The sequence below is a fragment of the Gymnogyps californianus genome, chromosome 21 (genome assembly GCF_018139145.2).
Source record: "Gymnogyps californianus isolate 813 chromosome 21, ASM1813914v2, whole genome shotgun sequence".
Lineage (NCBI taxonomy): Eukaryota > Metazoa > Chordata > Aves > Accipitriformes > Cathartidae > Gymnogyps > Gymnogyps californianus.
Window position 1 is genome coordinate 953,795 of NC_059491.1, and position 20,713 is coordinate 974,507.

The 20,713-nt window shown below is 40.7% G+C and overlaps 1 protein-coding gene across 4 annotated transcripts; it reads left to right on the forward strand.

The window, feature by feature from the left end:
- The first annotated feature begins 476 nt into the window (after positions 1-476).
- Positions 477-20,511, forward strand: CEP104 (centrosomal protein 104). 4 transcript variants are annotated; one of them, XM_050909491.1, is made up of 23 exons: positions 477-526; positions 892-1,056; positions 1,585-1,758; positions 2,082-2,220; positions 2,901-2,966; positions 3,355-3,431; positions 3,600-3,768; positions 3,988-4,146; positions 4,775-5,020; positions 5,912-6,115; positions 6,649-6,816; positions 7,514-7,687; positions 9,263-9,439; positions 9,748-9,954; positions 10,448-10,564; positions 11,184-11,220; positions 11,706-11,787; positions 12,402-12,510; positions 12,789-12,927; positions 13,386-13,453; positions 14,971-15,061; positions 16,320-16,464; positions 20,494-20,511. In XM_050909491.1, the coding sequence occupies exons 2-22, from the start codon at positions 944-946 to the stop codon at positions 16,454-16,456; spliced, it is 2,853 nt and encodes a 950-aa protein (XP_050765448.1). In that variant the 5' UTR covers positions 477-526; positions 892-943; the 3' UTR covers positions 16,457-16,464; positions 20,494-20,511. The 4 variants fall into 4 exon arrangements, with proteins under 4 accessions (XP_050765448.1, XP_050765449.1, XP_050765447.1 ...); XM_050909492.1 differs by lacking the exon at positions 20,494-20,511 and adding an exon at positions 18,905-19,566; XM_050909490.1 differs by lacking the exon at positions 20,494-20,511 and having other exon boundaries at positions 16,320-19,566.
- The last annotated feature ends 202 nt before the right edge of the window (positions 20,512-20,713 follow it).

The window sequence follows — 20,713 nt, forward strand, 5'->3', positions numbered from 1 at the left end:
CCGCCGCCGCCGTCCCGCCGCCGTCCCGCCACCGAGGCGCGCATGCGCCCCGAGGGGCGGCTGAGGAGGGCGCGCATGCGCGGCGGCGGGCGCGGCGTTGCCATGAGACCCGGCGATGGGGCCGCAGCGAGGCAAGTGGGGCACGGGGCCCGGGGCCCAGGGCCCGGGCGGGCCGCTTCCCCTTCCCCTTCTCCTCCCTTCCTCTCCGGCCGGGCGAGCCTCCCCCGAGGTCCCCGCCAGGCCGCCGCGTAGAGCGGCTTTGTCCGCGGCCCGGCCCGGCCGTTCCCTTGAGCCAGCGCCGTGACCCCTCCGGGGCCTGCGGGGTGCCGCCTCGGCCTGCCGCCGCCTCCTGTGGTGAAGCGGCCGGGGCCGGCGGGAGGAGGGAGGGGGCCGAAATTAATGCCATGGTATCACTGCGGCACGGGGTGGGGGTAGCGGTGGTCTTTGGCGCTTGTCCTGCCCGTCGTTGCCTCCGTTCCGCTGCCGTCCCTGGCAGCAGCGTCGGTGTGTGCGTCGCTGCGAAAAGGTGCTAGCTAGCTTTTGGCTAAATTGACCCTGTTCTTCTTTATTGTTTGGTTTTTTCCTTTGGCTCAAGTGCACAGAGGATGGTATGGGTCGCTCCTGTGCGCATTTCGGAACTCACATAGTTTCAAGTTCCATCTCGGATTCGCAGATTTAACTGAGTTTATTGGCAAACTGCTGTACAAGTTAGCTAAACCCTCGTTTCACTAAGTACTAATAAAACGCTCAGCATAAGAATATGGTGCAGTTTATGGTGCCAATATTAATTAAAGAAAATTTAGATTTGTAGTCATCATCTACTGACTTGATGGACCACAGGATTTAATTCTTGGACTGTAGTGTTTTAGTGTTCTTTTATTGTCCTTCCAGGGATTAGCTTAAGCTTGAAACATCATTGCTTTGACTAGCTCGCTTCTGCAGGATGCCACACAAGATCGGTTTCATAGTTGTTAGTTCATCGGGACACGAAGATGGCTTCAGCGCAAAAGAGCTGATGGTTCATGCACCGACAGTGAACGGATGGCGATCACCCAGGTACTGCAAGAGGGAGGAATGTGCATAGTTCTGAAGCGCTAAGTGAGTTGAAAATGAGTGGGAGATGTACCATGCACGGTCAGAGTAGTTTACAGCATCCCAGACCAAACTGATTATAAAACCAAAAAAGTTACTTTAATCCCATGGAATCCTTATCCTGGGAGAAAAAAGCGCCTTGGTTACCACCTAAAGGCATCACATTGCATTTAAATAAAGGCCTTTAAAAGAAAAAAGGGCAACTATTTTTGTTCTTGTCAGTCTTGGAGTTTGCAACTGCTTTGGCTTCGTATTAAAAATCCAGTCTTCTCAGCGCATCCTCTAGGTATGTATGGGGCACTTTAACATACACATGCGTGCAGTGAAGTGAAGAGAAAAGTGTTTCTACTTTACTCTTTGGTTTCTTTTTACAATATTTGTAATGCTGACTTAAACTATAATAACTTTGGAAGGTTTCATAATCACATGTTACTCGAGCTGGAAGTGAAGTCATCTTTAAAAAGATGATTCAGAAATTGTGTGTGTTTTCAGACTGTGTCAGTATCCACAGGAAATTGTCCTGCAGTTGGTGGAGAGGTGTCGAATACGAAAACTGCAGTTGCTTGCTCACCAGTACATGATTTCAAGCAAAATTGAGTTCTACATCAGTGAAAGCTTGCCTGAATACTTTGCTCCTTATCAGTCAGAGAGGTTTCACAGACTAGGGTAAGTCAAAAAGCTCTAAATGGTTTTATTGCCTTAATCAGAAATAATATCAGAGGAAATCATATTCATTATGCTTCGCATGCAATATTGATACGCTGTGCTGCAAGCAGTAAAGAGGTTCCGTACCTGCTTAGATCTGTAACAAAGCTGAAGACGTGGGTGTAAGAGGCATGATGCAGATGAACAGTCTTGTCAGATGACAGCACGCGTTGTTTCAGTTATGAGGGAGTTTTAAACCTTATCAAAGTACTAACTTGAGGAGCAGAAATACAGCTGTGTATTTGCACGTTTCCTCTGCTTACTTGTTACGTTTTCGTTCTCAGTTATGTCCCTCTCTCGGACAATGAGAAGACTGATTTCAAAGCACGAGAGTTAAAATCTGTGTATATGGATGCAGTTGGCCAGTACCTGAAGCTGATTTTCCATAAAAATTATGTCAATAAATACAACTTATACGGCCAGGTAAGTTGAGTTCAGAGTCCTTGCTTGGTAAGCCAGAATGCATTTCAGTAGTACCGAACAGGCATAGAAATCTGCTCCCTTGATTTGTAGGAGCTAAAAATGTTGGTTGAAAGCTCCTGGGTTTAATTTTGGTTTCTTTTAAAACCGAAAATACAAATAAGTGGTTTTAAGTGACTTGGAATCATGACCGAGTGCATGCAACTTATCCAGAACAAACGAGTCGAATGCACGTTCCATTACTGCCTTTCATTCTGAGTTTTAGACTGCACAGCAGGCTCTGTGCTGAAGACCAAGTACTTCCTCTGAGAACAGCTTTGCGGTCGCTACGAAGCCACTCTTAGTCTTTAGGATCTGATGTGGCATTAAGTGGAGGTGTTGTACAGCCATCCTGATACAGAAAAAGCAAATATCGGCCTCAGTTCTGCAGTGACTCTTTTCACTTCCATCCCAGACCGCAAAAGGGAACAACTGATGACTGTACAATGTGGTCTGTAGATTTGGTAATAAATTTTTAATGAAGCGTGAAGTACATTTAGCACTTAGTGCTTTTCTTTGCTTCCATACCACCCTGGAGACCACAGGTCCTGGTTTTTTTGTTCCAATTTTTTTGTTTCAGTTTTCATAAGATATGGAAAAAGTAATAACCTTATGCATTTACATTTTCTTTAAATCTGTCCCAGGTTGCCCTAGTAGCTATAAACATTATTGGAGATCCAGCAGACTACAGTAATGACAGCAATAATGCTGTAAGTGCAAAGCATCCCTGTCTTTTTACTGTTGCTACACGTGTTCAGTTACAGGGTTCTTGGGGTAACGGAATGCATCTTTCTTTGCTAGTTTTGTGCTGTAGCAGAGCTGCCATGTATTGGGTTGGTTTTTTTTTTAAATGTTATCTTGAAGCAAGAAAGTTCTCTAAAATTAAGCCTAATACGTGGATGCAAAAAATAAAACAGTCAATTGGACCATTTGCATTTGCAGCCTCTCCAAATGCTCTTGTTTCAATATGCCCCAAAACTTAAGTATCGTAAGTTGCGTAGCTGATGTTGATTGTGGCAAGTCGGAATTTCTGTCCTGAACACACACTTGATGTTGATGAATGTGCGTTAAGATTTTTTTTTTCCCCCCCTCACAAAGCTGTCCAGAGAGAAGCTGATAGATCACTACTTAGGAATTAAATCAGATGATCCTGCCTTAGATGGAACTTACCTTGGGTAAGGATGTTCTTTTGCGTATACCCTGGCAAAACGTCTACTCAGTCTAAAGTAGTTCCCAGTCTCTATATTTTGTTAGTTCCCTGCTAGTGGAAAGAGAAGGTATATGCTCAGCCTGGTTTATTTTGGATTAACTGAAAGTTTATTTTATTCTTTTTATATCTTCAGGAAACCTGACTCCATTTCGCCTCTGGATGATTTGGCTTTTGACATGTACCAGGATCCAGAAGTTGCTCAGATAATACGTAGACTGGATGAGAAGAAGCGCGAAGCTGTCCATCACGAACGCTATGATTATGCCAAGAAACTCAAACAAGCTATCGCAGACTTGCAAAAGGTATTGTTGAAAGACTGTTTGTCTCTTAAGCCGAACAGTGTTCCAGTGGTCCGTCAGGGACCCTAGTGAGCATGTGGAATTGTAATGATTTCCAGTATATTTTCAGAACAGTAATTTTAAAATCAGAGAGCTTGATTTAATAACTTGGCTGGAAATACTGAAATGTATACATACGTACAGTAACGTGATTCCAAGCTAGCTTATTATACCGTCTTCTAGGTAGGGGAACGACTTGGACGGTATGAGGTAGAGAAGCGCTATGCTGTAGAGAAAGAGGATTATGATCTTGCTAAGAAGAAGAAACAGCAAATGGAAGCGTACCGCCTGAAGGTGTACCAGCAACTGGAGCTCCACGACCTTCTGGATGCAGAGCTGATGGTGGGTACTGTTATTCCTAATTCAGGAGGCTTTATCATGTGGGTGTTGTAAATAGAAATGGCAGAGCAACCAAAATAAATTCAGGGAGTAAGAGTTGTTACACAGGTATTTTATGACAATTACGTAAGGATTTTAAGTTTTCTGTTTGGATTGTGGATTTCCCTGACCAAAGACTTGCACGTGGCTTTTTATGAACATGCTTAGTTCTCCATAGATTACATTAAACTGTTAAGGTCTCAGCAAATGATACTAGAATCCTGAATGTTTTGCATAATTTCAGGGCTACCCAATGCAGATTCATAAGGTACTTTCTCATATTTTGAAGGGGTATGACAGTCTTATGCTGACATCATGGCTAACCATACAGAATTAATGTGATAAAATACAGTTTTATATTGTTCTCCGAATGAGAAGGTTTGTAATCTCTCCACACACGCATCCACACAGAATTATTTTCCAGTTGTTTCATAAAGCTGCATGCGGTGGAAAGGATTAGACATCTGTGAGTGAGGTCTGATATTTACTTGAAAGCAGCAGAATCTGGTTGACTGTCAGAGTTGTAGGCGTATTAACTGTGATTTTAGTACATTGTTAGCCTTGCTTTACAGAATCTCCTTCCCTTTCTCAGGTTCGAAAACCGACTGAAGTGCCTTTGGAGTCTATGATTTATACTGACAATCCTCAGCGCACAAAAGCTACAAACTCACCTCCTTGTGAGCACACAGAACCGCAAAAAGGAGAGCCGTGGAGAGCAGAGCCTTTGCTGGAAAAGAAGTCAGCAGATCCCACTTCTGCTGAGCCCGTTGTTCCCCATCAGTCCCCTCCTCCTGAGACTCATCCCGTGACCTCCGGGGAAGTGTTTCCCAAAGAAAATGTGAGTAGTGTACCTCTGTTACCGCAGAAATCTGTCAGAGCAAATGATCTTCTCTTTAGCCTTCCAAAGCAACAAGGTCTTTGGTGGTTATTCTCATGGCTTATATAGTATCTGAGATTGACTGTGTTGCTGAGCAGTGCCCATCTAATAATTGGCATTGGTCTTTCTCTTTCCCGAATTTCTTTGGAAGCTTTTACAAATGTTCATTGAGATTGAGGCAAAAGGGGATTAGACCTGATTTACAAATAGATGAATGGAAGCAAATAGACATGAAATGACTAATCAAGGGTCACACAGCCAGTATAGTGGAAGCTGAATTCTGCTTGCTGCCTTAACAGATTAATAAATCTCCTTCTTAGAGATCATGTTGGATGAATCTACAGCAGCAAGGGGATTTGTTGGAATGTGGTTGTAGGGTAAGAGTCTTGGTGTCACGTCTAAAGAGAGGAAGAAAATCGTAGTATCTAGTTAACTTGATCTTTAGGTTTTGCTGCTCCAGCTTTTGGCAAAGCTGAGGAAGACTTGCGTTGACTCTATTAGCAGTAGTATTCTCTCTTAACAGGATGTTGACTTAAAATAATTTACCAGATAAAGCTTTACAACTTGCTGGCTTCCTATCAACAGGTGATTTCTTCTGTAGATGTACGCACTTCCACAAAAGGCATTTTGTGTGTGTTTTATTGTATTCTATAGACAAGAAATAAGTTTTATTCACAGGCACTGATTCCATTTCTTCATGATGTTATTATGGGAACTTCAACATCTATACTTAATTGTAAAGCGATACTGCTTTGATGGGGAAAAAAACGCATTGAGGTGAATCCAATTAGTGATGAAACAACTTCACATCTAAGTCATTTCTAGAATAGCAAATTTTATCTTCTCTGTTAGGTTGAATTTTTACCTTATGATGAGAGACCTCTTCCAGCTATCTGTAAACAGTCTGATGAAGCAATTGCGTACCTTGAGCCAGAGATGACTGAAGAGGATATCAATGATGCTCCAAGAAGTGGCATTACTGGGGAACCAGAACCATTAACGGAGAAGGCACTGAGGGAGGCCAGCCCTGCTATTGAAGTTTTTGGAGAAGCTTTGGTAAAGAACAGCGAAATAAACACATAGATTATTGTGATCTGTGTTGAGTTGATTTGATATGCGCTCTGTCAACAAAGACCCGCTGATACGGTTTTTACATGTTCAGAGCTGTTACTTAAAAATCTGAGATTAAAATTTGACCTTGGATATATGGGTGCCTGTTTTGAACGTTTATGTGATGCTGTAGCTTTTATGATTGTTTACTTGATGAGCTATTAAGCAGATATTATCTGGTAGGCTGCTTTAGGGTACAGGCCCTACCAGAATACCCGTAACTTGCCACTGTCGTTTGTAGGGAGAGAAACCATTACTGTGCCTGAAATGGTGCCTTGAGCCTGACCCGTTAATCCATTTTACTCATCGTTTTTCAAAAATATGTGCTTTTAATAAAAGCCAGATTCCTGTAGGAAACACCTGGGGATTTCACGCTTAACTTCATATGTTCTTTTGAGGCTGTTTCTGTATGTAAATGTTGAATAAATATTGAAATATCAGTATTGGCCTTTTAAGACTTAAAGTTGTTCTGTGCTCAGGTTTCAGGAGCATATTCCAAAACTTGGTCATATCGAGAAGATGCGTTACTGGCTGTATATAAGAAGCTGATGGAAATGTCAGTAAACACTCCGAAGGATGAGTTAAAGAACATGCTGAGGGCTGCCATTTTCCTTGTAAGGAGAGCCATCAAAGACATAGTGTCTTCAGTAAGTTGTAATGTGTTTGATAAGAAATGCTCCAGTGAAGCACTAACAGCAAAAATTGTAGAACCGTGTGGTTAAGACACTTTAAATAATTTAAACAAATAGTTTGTAAAATTACTGTTGAGTAAGTTTAAAAAACAAAAACCAAACAACAGAAAAACCCACCAAAAAAAGCCCAAACCAACTGAAATGTCGGCTTTTAGTTAGGATCAAGGACTGGGCAATGCCTGGCATTCAGCAGCATGGAAAATACTGTCCTGGGCTGAGTAAGCTTGAGAAACAACTGCTGACGCAGTAAATGTGTACTGCAGTTGAGCCTTTTTTCTTTTTTTTTTCTTTTTTTTTTTTTTTGGTAAGTTGAACTACAGCAATGAAGTAACTTTTAGTTTCCAACTTGAGAGACTACAGTTAGCCTAAGGAGACTTAGGCTTCAAATAAGCCTTAAACAAGAAGAAAAGAAAAAAATCAAGAGCTGTGTTACTCTTTATAAAACAAATTCTGAAGCCTGTCACCTAAGCCCTAGCAACATGTTATCTGGAAGAAAGGTATCTGAAGTAGCTTCCATTAAGAGCGTTACTGTAATTTCAGATTGCTGTTGCTGCTGTGCTTTAGAAGTACAGAAAAGATTTTACAATATTGTCTGAAAACAGGGATCTGTGTGGTATTTTTGTTCAGTGTTTCCTTTTTCTTTTTAACTTAGGTTTTTCAAGCTTCCCTGAAACTTTTAAAAATGATCATTACCCAATATATACCAAAACATAAACTAGGAAAACTAGAAACTTCTCATTGTGTGGAAAAAACGCTTCCAAATTTGCTTTCTAGAACAGGAGACTCTTCATCCCGTCTTCGCCTTGTGGCTTCTAACTTTATTCGGGTAGGTGTTTTTCTTCACATTATGGTTTGATTTGCATTAAGAATGTCACAGAGCTTACAGGTGGATAACATCTAATCAGACTTGACTTCAAGTCCAGAGTTTGCTGCTGTAAAGAATTACGCCTTACGTGGAAGGCAAGGTGGTAGAACCAACTTAGTATCTTTGCAGTGTTTTTTCTAGCTGTGTTTTGTCACCTTTTGTGTGGAGGACAGTGTGGGGAGATACCTGCTGCTGCAGATGCAAGAGCGTGACCCTTGCATTCTTCTTAGTTGCAAGCGATCTGCAGAGATGAGAGCAAGAAAGTACAACACACTGCTCAGACTGTGTTGCAATTTGATTGCAGTTTTGACAGTCAGCTTTTGAAAGTCAACTTAGCAAAAGCATAAAAAAGATGCCCATTTTAAAAGACACAGTCCATTCCTTGCTGAATGCTGACAAAGAGCAGCTGTGAATAGCCTGCTAGACGATTACAGGCTCTATTTTCCAGTAGAATTTAGAAGAAAGAACAGTAGTTCTGTGTGAAAATGTGTTAATTCAGTCCCAGGAGTGGAGTGGAGTGAGTCACTGGCTCCGGGTTATGTATCCTTGCTTGCATTCACACGTGGAGGGAAAAGACTTTTCTTTCACTGTAGACGTAACTAAAATTTTAACAGGGTTATTCCGTGAAGTGCTCTGGTGTGTCACTGGAACCCCAAAGGTGACAGGTTACTTTATGACTACTGCTTGGCTTATTTGTAGTAGATTTTGTAATTGAAGGAGAAAGGAAATGAGGACATGGTTACAAATGTATTTTTGTAGATAGGACATGGCCTGGAGAGAAGGAAAATGTGTTTATTTTGTATCGCTGCTAATAGATGATACACTGCCTGAATAAGCAGTTCTCTAGGGAAGGTGCCACGTGTTTCTAGAAATGAGTATGTCCAAAAGAGACCAGCCAGCCCCGTGGCAACTGCATCTGGCCCCCAGGAAGAGGGACTGCAGGACACCGTCAGCTGCTTGAGTGTCTGTCAGCTGACAGGAACTGGGAGGAGGGGTGCTTTGGGTTATTAAACATTCTGCTACCTGCAAAGAAATAAACATTGAGCTTTGAATAGCAGCAGAATTTAGCCCTTAAGGTTCTTTGCAAAACAGAATGAGAAATTGTAAGATGGCGTATGTCTTCTGAAGCACTCTTGAAATCCATCTTGATGCAATGTCAAGACTTTGCATCCTTCGTGACACTTCTCATCTACCTTCTCCTCAGATAGTTCAGTGTAAGATGGAGTTCTTGAAACTCTTCTTACAACCCAGTTCTATACTCTTGCTCATCTGAGCATGTCTAAGATTTTATCGATTTCTCAATAGCTTTCTCTCTGATGCCAAGAGCAAGACCAAACATCTGTATAATCTTTTTAAAACCTTTGCATGTAACTTCTGGCTGCTAAGGTAAGAAATAAGCAGCTACTTCTTCTGGAAGGCTTATTTCACTTTCCTTAACTTGTTGTAAGTAACTTAGAATAACTCTACTTTGCAAAGACAGTTAATTTTCCTCATCTAGCATTCCTACATGCACACTGACTCCCCGTATGTTTATAGGAAATGGCACTGTGTAGTGAAGTTAAACCTCTTCAGATTGTTCCAGTTCATTTGGTTCAACCATTAAAACCAAACTCCCCAATGCATCTGGCAATGAGTCAAGTGGAATTAGTGGAATGCCTCTTGAAAGACATGGGAACTGAAAACTCTGGGTTTACCATCGGCAACGTCATGAAGGTAGGAGTCTGAGTTTACAGCACACAAAGTTTTTTCTGTTGCTGTTTTATTGGGGCTTGTCTGTCTGTTTTGGAGTGCTCGCTGAATTACTGAAGAGAATTTGAGCCTCTTGGAGGTGACAACACAGAACCTTGTGAGGAAGCGAGATGCCAATACGGGGAAAAAAGAATCACTGGGTCAAAAAGCATTTGGAAAAACCTGTCTGTAGGAAGATTTCTCCCACTGCAGTGAAATAATTGTCTTAGACTAATAAACAAGTCCTTAAAAAACATGGGAAAAGAGAGACATAATTTTTTTTTTCTTTTCAGTTTGCAACGGGAGCTTTAGAACACAGAGTTTATGAAGTTCGTGATGTAGCATTGCGGATTATCTTTGATATGTACAGGAAGCACAAGGCTGCTATACTGGAATATCTTCCTCCAGATGATGCAAGCATTCGCAAGACTGTTCTCTATAAAACACTCTTTGATGGATTTACTAAAATAGATGGTAAACTTTCTGAAGCTGAAATCAGGGTACGTAATAAGATTGCAGAACATCCACAGCTACTTTAAACATTGCATTCAACTGAGCAATGTACTGATTTCATAGCTATATTAGGCATTGAATGACACACGTAGCCGAGTATCTTAAGGTGTGTTGTTAACATCACTTTGTGTAAGAAGCTGGTGTTCAGTTTATTACATATACTCACGAATAAAGCCTACAAAGAATACAGAGACGGTACTTCTGAAATAATACACAATCATTTTGGAAAATACACATATACTATTTTACACTGGCTACCCTTGGAAACAGTAAGCACAGAGGAAATGCTGTGTGTTTCTTCAGGTAGTACAGAGGAATCGGGGGGGAGGGAGGTGTTACTGTAACAGACCAGTCATTTAACTGAGCAGGGTATTTCTCATACTGCATTGACCATTTGTTCGATGCTGATGTGTTTTGCAATCTCTTCTATATGACAGATGGTTCCAAAACTTTTGTAATTGAAAGAGTGTTTCTTGACAGGCACAGAGAAAGGCAGCAACAGAAGAAGCAGAGAAACAGAAGAGGGAAGAAATAAAAGTTCTGCAAGGTCAGCTGGCAGCTCTAAAGGAGATACAAGCAGAAGTTCAAGCTGGAAAGGTTAGGGTGTTTTGGTTTTGATTATTTTTTTTTTTTTTAAATCCTTTTTTCCTCAGGTATCACAGGCTTAGATAATTAACGTTACTGTTGTCTCATTATAAACCAAAAAAAAAAAAAAGAGAGAGAGATTCCATGACACACACTAACTGACTTTCCTCCTCAGCAGTCCAGCTTAAAATCTGGGGGGTTGTTTTTCCTAACATAGTGTAAAATTTGGATTCTTTTTTATAACAGCTTTGTCTATCGTATGGTAAATTTGAGAGCGTTTCTACAAGTCTAAGTGTTTCTGTACCAGCTAGAGTATAGAAATTGTACTGAGTGCGTCAAGGCCCTCCAGCAGCATGCTGTACTGCACGTCCATTATGTTTCATATCTGAACCTTAGAAGGGTAGTCAGCTACCCCAATGCCAGGAGGTAGGACTGTTTTTCCGTCCTCAGAAGATTGCTGCCTCAATACCTGAGAGATTTGCTGTAGGACCAGAAGCACAAACGTTGTAATGCATTGGCTCTGCTTCTAAGCTTTTAATTCCAGAGAAAAATCAGAATATAATCTGTTCTCTTTCTCCCTGGCAAGCATCACAGTCATTAGATTTCTGACTTAAATTTCTTTGTTCAATAGGAGAAAGAATCTGATTCTCAGAAGCCAAAGAATCAAGGTAGGTAGTTTCAAATAGTATTAAGAAATGTAGAGATATTTCAAGATGTCTTTGAAACACTGTAGATGCTTAACAGATGATTGAATTATCTGAGTTAAAAACAGGCCAGAGTGCTTTGGATTGGCTGAGTCTCAGCCTGCTGTTAAGGTCACGAAAGAAAATTTACCATCAGCTAATCGGTTAATTTCTAATAAGAAATTAGTATGGTTTGGCTGGAAACCATTTTATATCTGTCCCCAACCTGAGGCAGATCATCTACTACATGTAAAAATAATCACTGAAATATTTTACTGTTGTAGATCCCTAAAGCAATAGTTTCCCAACTGCCTACAGGTATGTTGTCTTTCAGTGCTTGTGTACCAATATGGCAATGGTACGCTTCTGTTAGGTTTTTTTTCTGTTAAGATCCAGAGAAGCAGTATTTCTAGGCATGCACAAAAACTAATTAAAATGTGATCTTGGTTTTAGTAGTTCTCTCTTTACAGGTTACCAGGTAAACGAAAGCCCACAGCCTGCAGCAGCAGAGATTCCAGATGATCATTCCTCTGTTGCAAATTACTTGGACAAGTAAGTTAGATGAGCAGCTTCCAATCACCATAAGCACTTAGTGTAACCTGCAAGCTAATAATGTTAATAACATTTTTCCAGTAGAACAAAGCTAATGCCTTCAGTGTTGAAACAATGAAAAAGAAAATCTCTTCTAACGGATTTGGAATTATCACCAGGCAATCCTAGATGTTGATTTCTTAAGTTCTTCGATAGTGTGACCTTGAACTTGTTTTCTGAGTAGTTGCTTGTGGGATAAGAAATTGCCACAGTTTAACGTTCAACTGCCAGGATAAAATAAGGCAAAGATAGACTGTAGCTTTCATGTGTATTGTAGGATAAGGGCATAGAGAAAGCATTTGAAAATTCTGGAGCCATGAAAGCCAGTTTCAGTGAGCTGTTCTCAGTGCTTTTGTGGAATTATGTCTTTCCATATGAACAAATGCTTTATCGTTGTGTTTACCATAAATGATATAATGGTATCTGTTCATGCCCTATCCTAAGGTCAGCACTATATAGGGAAGATAAGGTGTACCAAGACGTTAGCTATTTTTCAGAGTAGTTTCTAACAGAAGAAACAGGGTTCATCCATTTCACTCTGTGATGTTACCGATGTTTGTATTTTTTTTTCCTAGCTTATGTATTTTTTGTGGTGAAAGGGACGAGTCCTTCACAGAGGAAGGATTGGATCTCCATTACTGGAAACACTGCCCTATGTTAACCAGATGTGAGCACTGCAAACAGGTGAGGCATAAGCTTTCTACGGCAAGACATTAACTGTTGTTATTCTGGTTTTAAGGTGCTATAACATATTTAACGCTACCGTGTGATCTTGGGTAGTGCTTTTCGAAAAGAGCAGTGTTATAAATTGTATTAATAACTGGACAAAAATTTCATTTTCCCGTTGTCATTTTGGAAAGTGAGATTTAACTTCCAAAAATCACGTAAGCACCGTTTTAAATACTATCCTTATTTACTCAGTACAGTACAAATCTTCTTGGGTGCCTCTTGCTCTGTTGCAGGTGGTGGAAATAGCAAGCCTGACAGAGCACTTGTTGACTGATTGTGATAAAAAGGACAGCTTTGGGAAATGTCAACGATGCAGTGAGGCGCTTCCAAAAGATGAGTTGCCCAAACATATTAAGAGCAAGACTTGCAATTGTGAGTAGTTTCGAACAGAAAGGTTGAACTTCAAAGGTCAAAGCAATCAGACTTTCAAATGCTGTGTATCTTTGGCAGGCCAGAGCACTTCTATTTAGGTACTGCACTGTGGATTTAGAAATCTAAGTAAATCCTCGGGAGGGAACACTTTTGGAATAAATGCTGGAGTTTCCCAGTGCTTGAAACGCTTCGCTTCTATGAATATATGTGGGGAAGATGAGTGAGGAGAACAGAAAGCCTTTACGACATCGTTGTGGATTAAGCCCTATCGTTCCTTTTGATCTTGTTTCGATGTAGATGATTAAACATGGGACTTCTTTGAGAGCAGTTAATGATAATAGGGTAGGAGCTGGTTTAGCCGTGGGGTACTTTTATGCTCTTTGTTGTGCTGGTTCTCCTCTTGTATTTGAAATTAGCCTGTCTTTGCCATTCTTACATTATTTTTCTAATCATTTCAGCCGCCAAACCAGAAAACGTGGCAAACCATTGCCCGTTGTGCCATGACAACTTTTCCCCAGGAGAGGAGGTAAGACTGCCTTCCAGACTGGGGCTAATGTTATGTCACTGGGACTGAATTCGTGTCCTCTTCTAACACTGGCTTATGCCCAACGACTTAAGAACTTGCCTGGATTATTGCCGGGCTCTATAATGGCTATCTCACACTCTGGGGACCATATTTGAAGCTGGGTCTTCTACCCTTCAAGGTGTATATGGGAACCACAGGGCTACAGGCTATTCGGTGTTGGTCTTTCTCCTCCTGCAGAGGCAGCTATACACCTTACAGCTTTCCAAATTCCCAACTGCTACCACATTCTGTGAGTTCACTTGTCAGCCCTAGTGTTTGGCGTGACATTAGGCAGCTTAAAATACTACAGCAGGACTGAGCACATCTGACAGGGCATCCAGGGTGAAGATGATGTTGATTTGGGTATAAGAAAAAATTGACATGAAGAAACTAAGCAAGAACTGCTATGATTGTCAAGTGAGTTGAGACGGCGTCTCTCTGATTTTTACATGCTGTTCCCTGTAACTGCCTAACGCTATGAAATCTCTGACATGCCAGCTCCAAAATGTGCTTTCAGCAATTGAAAATATGTATTGGTATTATACAAAAAGCAATTTGTTCAGAAAATACTTAACATACCTGTTTCAGTCTTTTATATGAATCATCTAACGCTATATTATGATCATATTTAAGTAGTTCTGTGTGTGATTTAATTTTCAGAAAAAGACTATCCAGGAGGCAGCCACCAACTCTATACCGAGTATTAGATCCAGTTAAATGTCAATGGCTGATATATAATCTATGTCATTTTCTTCCTTTCAATGGGACCGTTGAGTAGTGCTTCTGTTCTCAAAACCAAATTTTTTTCCAAATCCTTTTTGCTTTGCCCAGCGTGAGGAGCGCAGAAAATATTGTAACCAAGCCTGAAACCTTTGTTGAGAAATGTATGTGGTGTTTGGATTTGTTTGTCTTTTGGGTGGTTTTTTTTTTTCCTTGCCTCTGCCCAAATTACTCTTGTAAGTAAGAGACTTCACGTAGCCTCTAGTTTGAAGAGGCCATCACGTTTTCTTGTAATAGCAGCTCCTACTCCTTCAGGTTGCTGAATGCTTTAACTATTATCGGAATACGTAGTTACGCCCACGCTTTTTCAGTTTAAAATACGTAGAGATGAAAAGATTTTCCATGTTATTTGTACATTGTTTTGTCCTGATTTGAACTCAGTTGTTAATAAGAAAATTTAAAAAACAAAGTGAATGTCACTCGCTTTTCATTTCTAGGACCTGGCTGGGTTTTTTTACTGTGATGTACCTTTTAAGTTGTATTAAAAAATGGATATGTTAATTTCTGTTTCACTGAGTAAGTCATAAGGTGCTCATGCTTTTATGAGTGAGCAGATTAAAATGCTATTGCCATAAAGTCTGTATACAACTCTCATTTTCCCCATGTTTTAAAAAGTACACGTGCGTACATAGTGACTAGATAAAAGATTGGCTAATTTTGCTGGTGTTGTAATATCACTTCTTTTTAATTGACTTTAGGCCTGGAAATCTCACCTAATGGGCAAAGACGGCTGTAAAATGAATCAACGGAGGTTATCCACAATAAATAAAACTCTTCTGGTGCAGCCTGGTAAGATATTATTTTATGATAATAGTGATTATGCTTCTTACTATGTTGCCTTTACTTAAGAAAAGTATTTCATCCTCGAGAGCAAGCTGGCTCTTAATGACTTGTTCAACACATTTTTTGCATTTGTGTAACCTAACTGATACTTCTTACGCTGGCATAGACTACAGTATACTTAGGGAGCAAATTCTCAAAATCATTCAAGAACAATGATTTCAAAACAAGGGCATTAGCTCAGTTGATTGGGGAAGCTGCTGTCTTTGATCATTTGATCAGTTCAGGGTTTTTTCCTGCATAATAGTATGACCATGAATAGAACAATCAGCGGTGATACTAAACAGTTAACGTTCTGGAAAGCTCCTGAACGCTGACACAGAGAACCAAGAGCCTGATTTAGCTGTTAATGTCCAATCAGAGGATGCTAATCTAATCCTAATTACAAGATGAATTGAATAGTTAGTGCTGTGTACTGCTTTTCCTTTTCAATGCAGACCCAGGAGCTAGGCAGAATTTATGATTGTGCAGCTTCTTCACCAACAAAGAGAAATTGATGCTGATGTCAGGTGGTTTTTTTTTAACAGCCGTCTTTATTTATGAAGCACATGCAAAATCCTTTTATTTCCTGAACACAGAAGTTAAACAAACAAGCTATTTGCACTGCCCGCAGCACCAAAACTCTTTTGGCCCTTAACATCCAAAACCTTTCCTCCTTCAGGCTTTTTTCGGATTTCTTTAGTCCGCTGCGTGTTCAGGTCATTGCTGGAGTTAACCTCCTCTGTCTGATACTTTGCTTTGCTCATATTTGCGTTTCACAACTACTCCAAGTTCCTGGAAAGAACTGTTGAATTGTCCCTTTCAGCTGTCGTAAGTGAATGCGGTTAAACTCAACAGTTTCCAGTCTTGAACTGGACCTACAATCGTGTCTGTCTGTCTGTCTTCAGCTTTGCTGTTTCTACTTGCTAATGAGAATGCTAGTTACCTTGCTGCTTCTTAGAATTTGGAAACATAGAAGGAACTTAAATCCTGCCTGGATACCGCTAAAGCTCCAGAGCAATTTCCTAGAGATGGGAAAGGAACCCTGACCATTTAGTCCTACCACTCCTGGTATGAGATGCACCTCAGGCTGGATGCCTGCCAACTTTCAGTTGCTAGTATCAGTCATTCAGACTTAATATATCTTGAGAATCAAAATGGGAGATGATAAAATTCAAGACTGGGACTAGATGTGCTTGCAATAACAATCTGCATTTTCTCTTCACAGGCAAAACAGGTGGCCACTATTTAAGGAAACCAGGTCCTTCAGGAGCAAAAGCTCGACCTCCCTCTATAGGAAGCAAGATCCCGACCCCAAGAGGGGGCCCAAATAAAAGCACTGGCAAAACATACTCAAAGCGATGACAGGACAAGTATTCTTTCCTTTGTCTTAATAACTGGGCATATAGTTGTTAACAGTTATTTAAAAATTGTGGGCAACTCATACCATCTTTTTCGTTTGACTACGTGGGGCTGTTTATCAGCCTTGAGCAGTACTTGCCTAGTCTGGTAACTTTTGTGTTGGCTGTCTGTGCAGCACTGTGGTTTTCTCCTAGAAATGCTCATGTTAGAAATACCCAAGTGTTCTGGGACAGATCTAGCCTGCCACGTTCCCTGTATGGCACAAGGAAGGCCGTGCATTGGTCTTGGACTGGTTCCTCATATTAAACAACTCCCCAGTGAGTATGGAGCTACCATGGGCACACTGTGTGGCTGCTGTCACAGTCCGCACAGACTGTGCCCTGGTGATGGGATTACTCTGGGGCCGTGGTTCGAACAGATCCACGTTTTTGTGGATCCACTGGTTTTGAGATCCAGTAAGGAATTTCCTTAGGATCCAAAAGCCACAGTCATTTGTGTTTTGACTTTCTTTTGGGGAAGAGCAAGAAACCTACCAAGCAGAAATTGCACTAGACTTTCAGGATAGAGCAGAAGAGCATTTGTTCTTTTGATCTAAGTGTGACACTTGTTTGCAATTACACGTTCTGAAAGCTTGGGAAGTAATCCTTGTATTAGCTGACTTTACCACCTGATCACTTCAATGTAATAATTGCAGAATATATTGCTAATAGTTTTCTGCCAAAATTGACTTTATAACATGTTGATAGCATCAATAATTTTTGTTTGTCTTGCCATCAGACACTTGTGGTAGACAAATAGGTCGCAAGTTAAATTGCGTGTACTGGTTGGCTAGGAGATAGGCCGCCTGTGCATATTTCTGCATTACATCAGTGCATTTACAAAGAATTCATCACAATTAGACTTGAGGAAACACCGTTGAAAATATGGATATACAATGAGCAAAACAGGCTTGTTGCAGTCGCGCAGGTTCCTTTGATGTGATGATAATGTCGGTATCTTAGCAATGCCGTCGTTCATCTGCTGTGATGTGCAGCTAGCATAAGGTGAAATGCAAAACGCATGCATGTGTAGAAGGAGATATACGTCAGACTGTATGAAATGTGTATCTCGGTTATCTGAAAGACTTGTATGATCCTGTATAGATAAACTCTTGAACCTACAAGTAGGGCCAGGAATTGGAAAGCTTTTTCAGGTGCCTGTTCCTCAAGTATAATGAAGTAAGTCAAAGAATCATGCCATTCTTTGTTGATTAGTTTAGCCACTGTGCCAGGATCTAGTGTATTTTGATAGTAAGAAAGACACTATTAGTATGTTTACAACGGCTGCCTTGTTCTTCCCTGTTTTTGTCATGATAAACTTTGTCAGCTCCAATGGGGCAAATTTATAGCCCTTGTGAAAGCTTACAAGTCCGCTGATTTGTGCTAGGCTCTAAAACTCTTGGTTCCTTCATTGGAAATGGGAACTGTAGTTTTTTCTAAAACTGATGGTATCCTTGAACACCTCGTAAGTCAGCTGAAAGCTCTAGTTGACCCTGCAAGGAAAGGAATTGGATCAGGGCTGTTATAAAATGTTTCCACTCATTTTTAAAACGCTTAGAAACATTCTTTTGACAGATAACTTTGCTCTCCTTTCTAATACCGGTGTCTGTAATTTTATGAGTTCAAGCATGTTAATAATGTCGAGTGAAATAGATATCTCTTCCTTGGGTCCGCCGAGGCTCTAGGAGTAACACAAGCCATGCCTGGCGAGAAGCGGTTTTGCTGTGCAAGCCTGGCCTTTACATATATTTCAGGTTTAGAGTTTTAAAGGCAGCAGAGCAGTACCCAAAGCGCTACTCAACACCAAGAATTAGCACCAAATAAAAAAGCTAAAGGGCTGGTTGGATATTGCCGTATGACATGCCATTACGTGGGAAGTAACATGAAATAGCTGTTCCGCGCTGCCTCTCTCGCTGTGCACTAAGTGCCTTATTAGTCTGCTTGGCCAGAGGATTGAGCTAAACCGCCAGAGTCCCACCTGGTACACAATAAGAGCGTGTATCGATGGAGCTACTGTAAAAATTAAAGTTATGCTTTAAAATCTCACAGTTAATTCTGAAATACATCCCCAAGAAATGGGCCCTTAAAGAAAAGAAAAAAAATCTTAGTGGGGCCCTGAAAAGCTTGAATTAATAAATTTAGACCTTTTTTCCTGCTTTAGCGTACTTTCTCTCAGCTCGCTTCCAAATCCAGCTCTAATACTGAGGTTTCTCTAGTTAGATCTGGATTAAAATAAACAGCCATAGACTACCACATGTGACCATTTAATAGCTGCAAAGAGAACAAATTCTATTAAGACATGATGTATGAAGCTTTGTACCTAAAGCAACAATCCTAACATTTCTACTTGTAATGCTTAGGCAATTGCTTTCCAGGATAGAATTAATTGGTCCCACGTCTACATCCACCGCAGGTACAAGAATGAGTGATCGTGGCAATAGAAGTTTTGGGCGTTGGGGTTTTTTTGCTACCACGGAGTGAATTTGCGGTGGTGTTTTGTATCTACAGCACTGATTTTGTAACATGCAGTTTTTATCGCTGGCGTGCAGCCTATCTACAAGCTTATGAATTTTACAGGTAGATCGGTGCGCTTGTATTTTGAAATCTTTATATAAATTGTTTCGTTAACTCTTCCAAATATATATATCAATAAATATACATACATTAGGAATATATATATATTAACAAATATATATGTATTTTCATTTCTACTTTAGTGACACAGGTTCCTATTTGAGAACCTGATTCCTTATGCAAGCAAAATAACCATTGATTTTGCTCAGAGATTAGCATGTGCAATGGACTGCAGGCTCACGAGCTGTTGCCCAGAGCGTTTTTTCCTTTTGGACGTAAGACTGTGAGCTTTCTGTTGCGCAAGTGTAATGCAAAAACCCCCGTTTGCAAAGGTCCTCCATCTATTTTGGATTAGCCAATATAGTATGTATATTGAATTGGTAAATACAGCTCTCCATTGCTCCTCAACCATGGCTTTTAAACCCAGTCAAGCGAAGCATAATTAAAATAATCCGTTAAAACCTGCATGTAGCAGGATGTGTGCTTTCTATTTTATAATATTATGGGACAACCTTTTTAAACTTGTTTTAAAAAAAAAAAAAAAAAAAAAAAAAAAGACTTGAATTAAAAAAACCAAACACCCAAACCAACCAACCAACAAACCAAAACGAAGACCCCACAAACACTATTAATTACAGTGAGGGGTCACATTTCCCAGTGCTGACCGATCCGAATAGCAGGAAAATTGGGAGCCATGGAAGACACTTTTACGGACCTTCCCTTTGGAGGCATTTTCCCTCGGGTAGCACTTGTTTTTCACGTTTGTGTACGAGGACGCTTTCCTGCTGTTCTGTGCTGGGGCTGCCTGTCTCCCCCTGCGGTTGTCGGGGCTCCGGAGCGAGCACAGTAGCTGCTTTTTCTCTTTGCTCCATCGTAGAGCGCAGTAATTACGCCTTAGGGACCCGTGCAATGACTCTCTGCAGCTTTTTCACTGCCAGAAGTTGTCACATAGGAGATTCCTGCCTCTTCCCTGTCCTTGCCACCCACCTTAGGTACCTAAGGAGCAGGAATTAGGCATGCGCAAGAGAAGCGCATTACAGAGCCTTTGTCCAACAGCTTTTAAAAGACAAATGCGTAGGCTTGGGCACACCACGTTGCGCCTTAGGGCTTTGTAATTTTTTTTCAAATCCAGAGTAGCTCTTCAGCACCATTTTAAAGAAATCATTTAAATATTTTAGAGTGCATAACATTCACTGAGATTGCTGGGTATCTTTAGACTAAAAAAATGCACTTCTCAAGTGAGGTATAAAGATAATAATAACTATCCATGGTACGAATTGGAAGCAACTCAGAAGTGAGAAAATGGAAATTTTTTTAGGATGTGAGAGGACCTTCTTTCAGCGTAGTAGTACCGCCAATGTAATTTTTAAAGGATGATTTCACTGGGCTGCTTCCTTTTGCTTAATAAACAACCTGTGTTTTCTGCAGTGGCAAAATAAACACTGGTGTGAAAAACACAGTGAAGTTTGTTCCTGTGCTATGAAGTCTCGAGCAAAATATTCCGGAGCAAAAATGTTGCACAGGTGCAGGTCTGGCTAACGGAAGGAAGTTCTCCAAACCGTTGGACTGGAAAACTTAAATCAGCGATGACGGTGCATCGTTATTAAAGAAAGAACAGACCGTGGTCCCTATCTCATGGGCTTTTTTC

Excerpts from the sequence above, each read along its gene's own strand:
- CEP104 (XM_050909491.1), top strand. The coding sequence starts at position 944 with ATGCCACACAAGATCGGTTTCATAGTTGTTAGTTCATCGGGACACGAA. Across the intron at positions 4,147-4,774 it reads TTCTGGATGCAGAGCTGATG|GTTCGAAAACCGACTGAAGT; the intron begins GTGGGTACTGTT and ends TCCCTTTCTCAG. Across the intron at positions 11,221-11,705 it reads TCAGAAGCCAAAGAATCAAG|GTTACCAGGTAAACGAAAGC; the intron begins GTAGGTAGTTTC and ends CTCTCTTTACAG.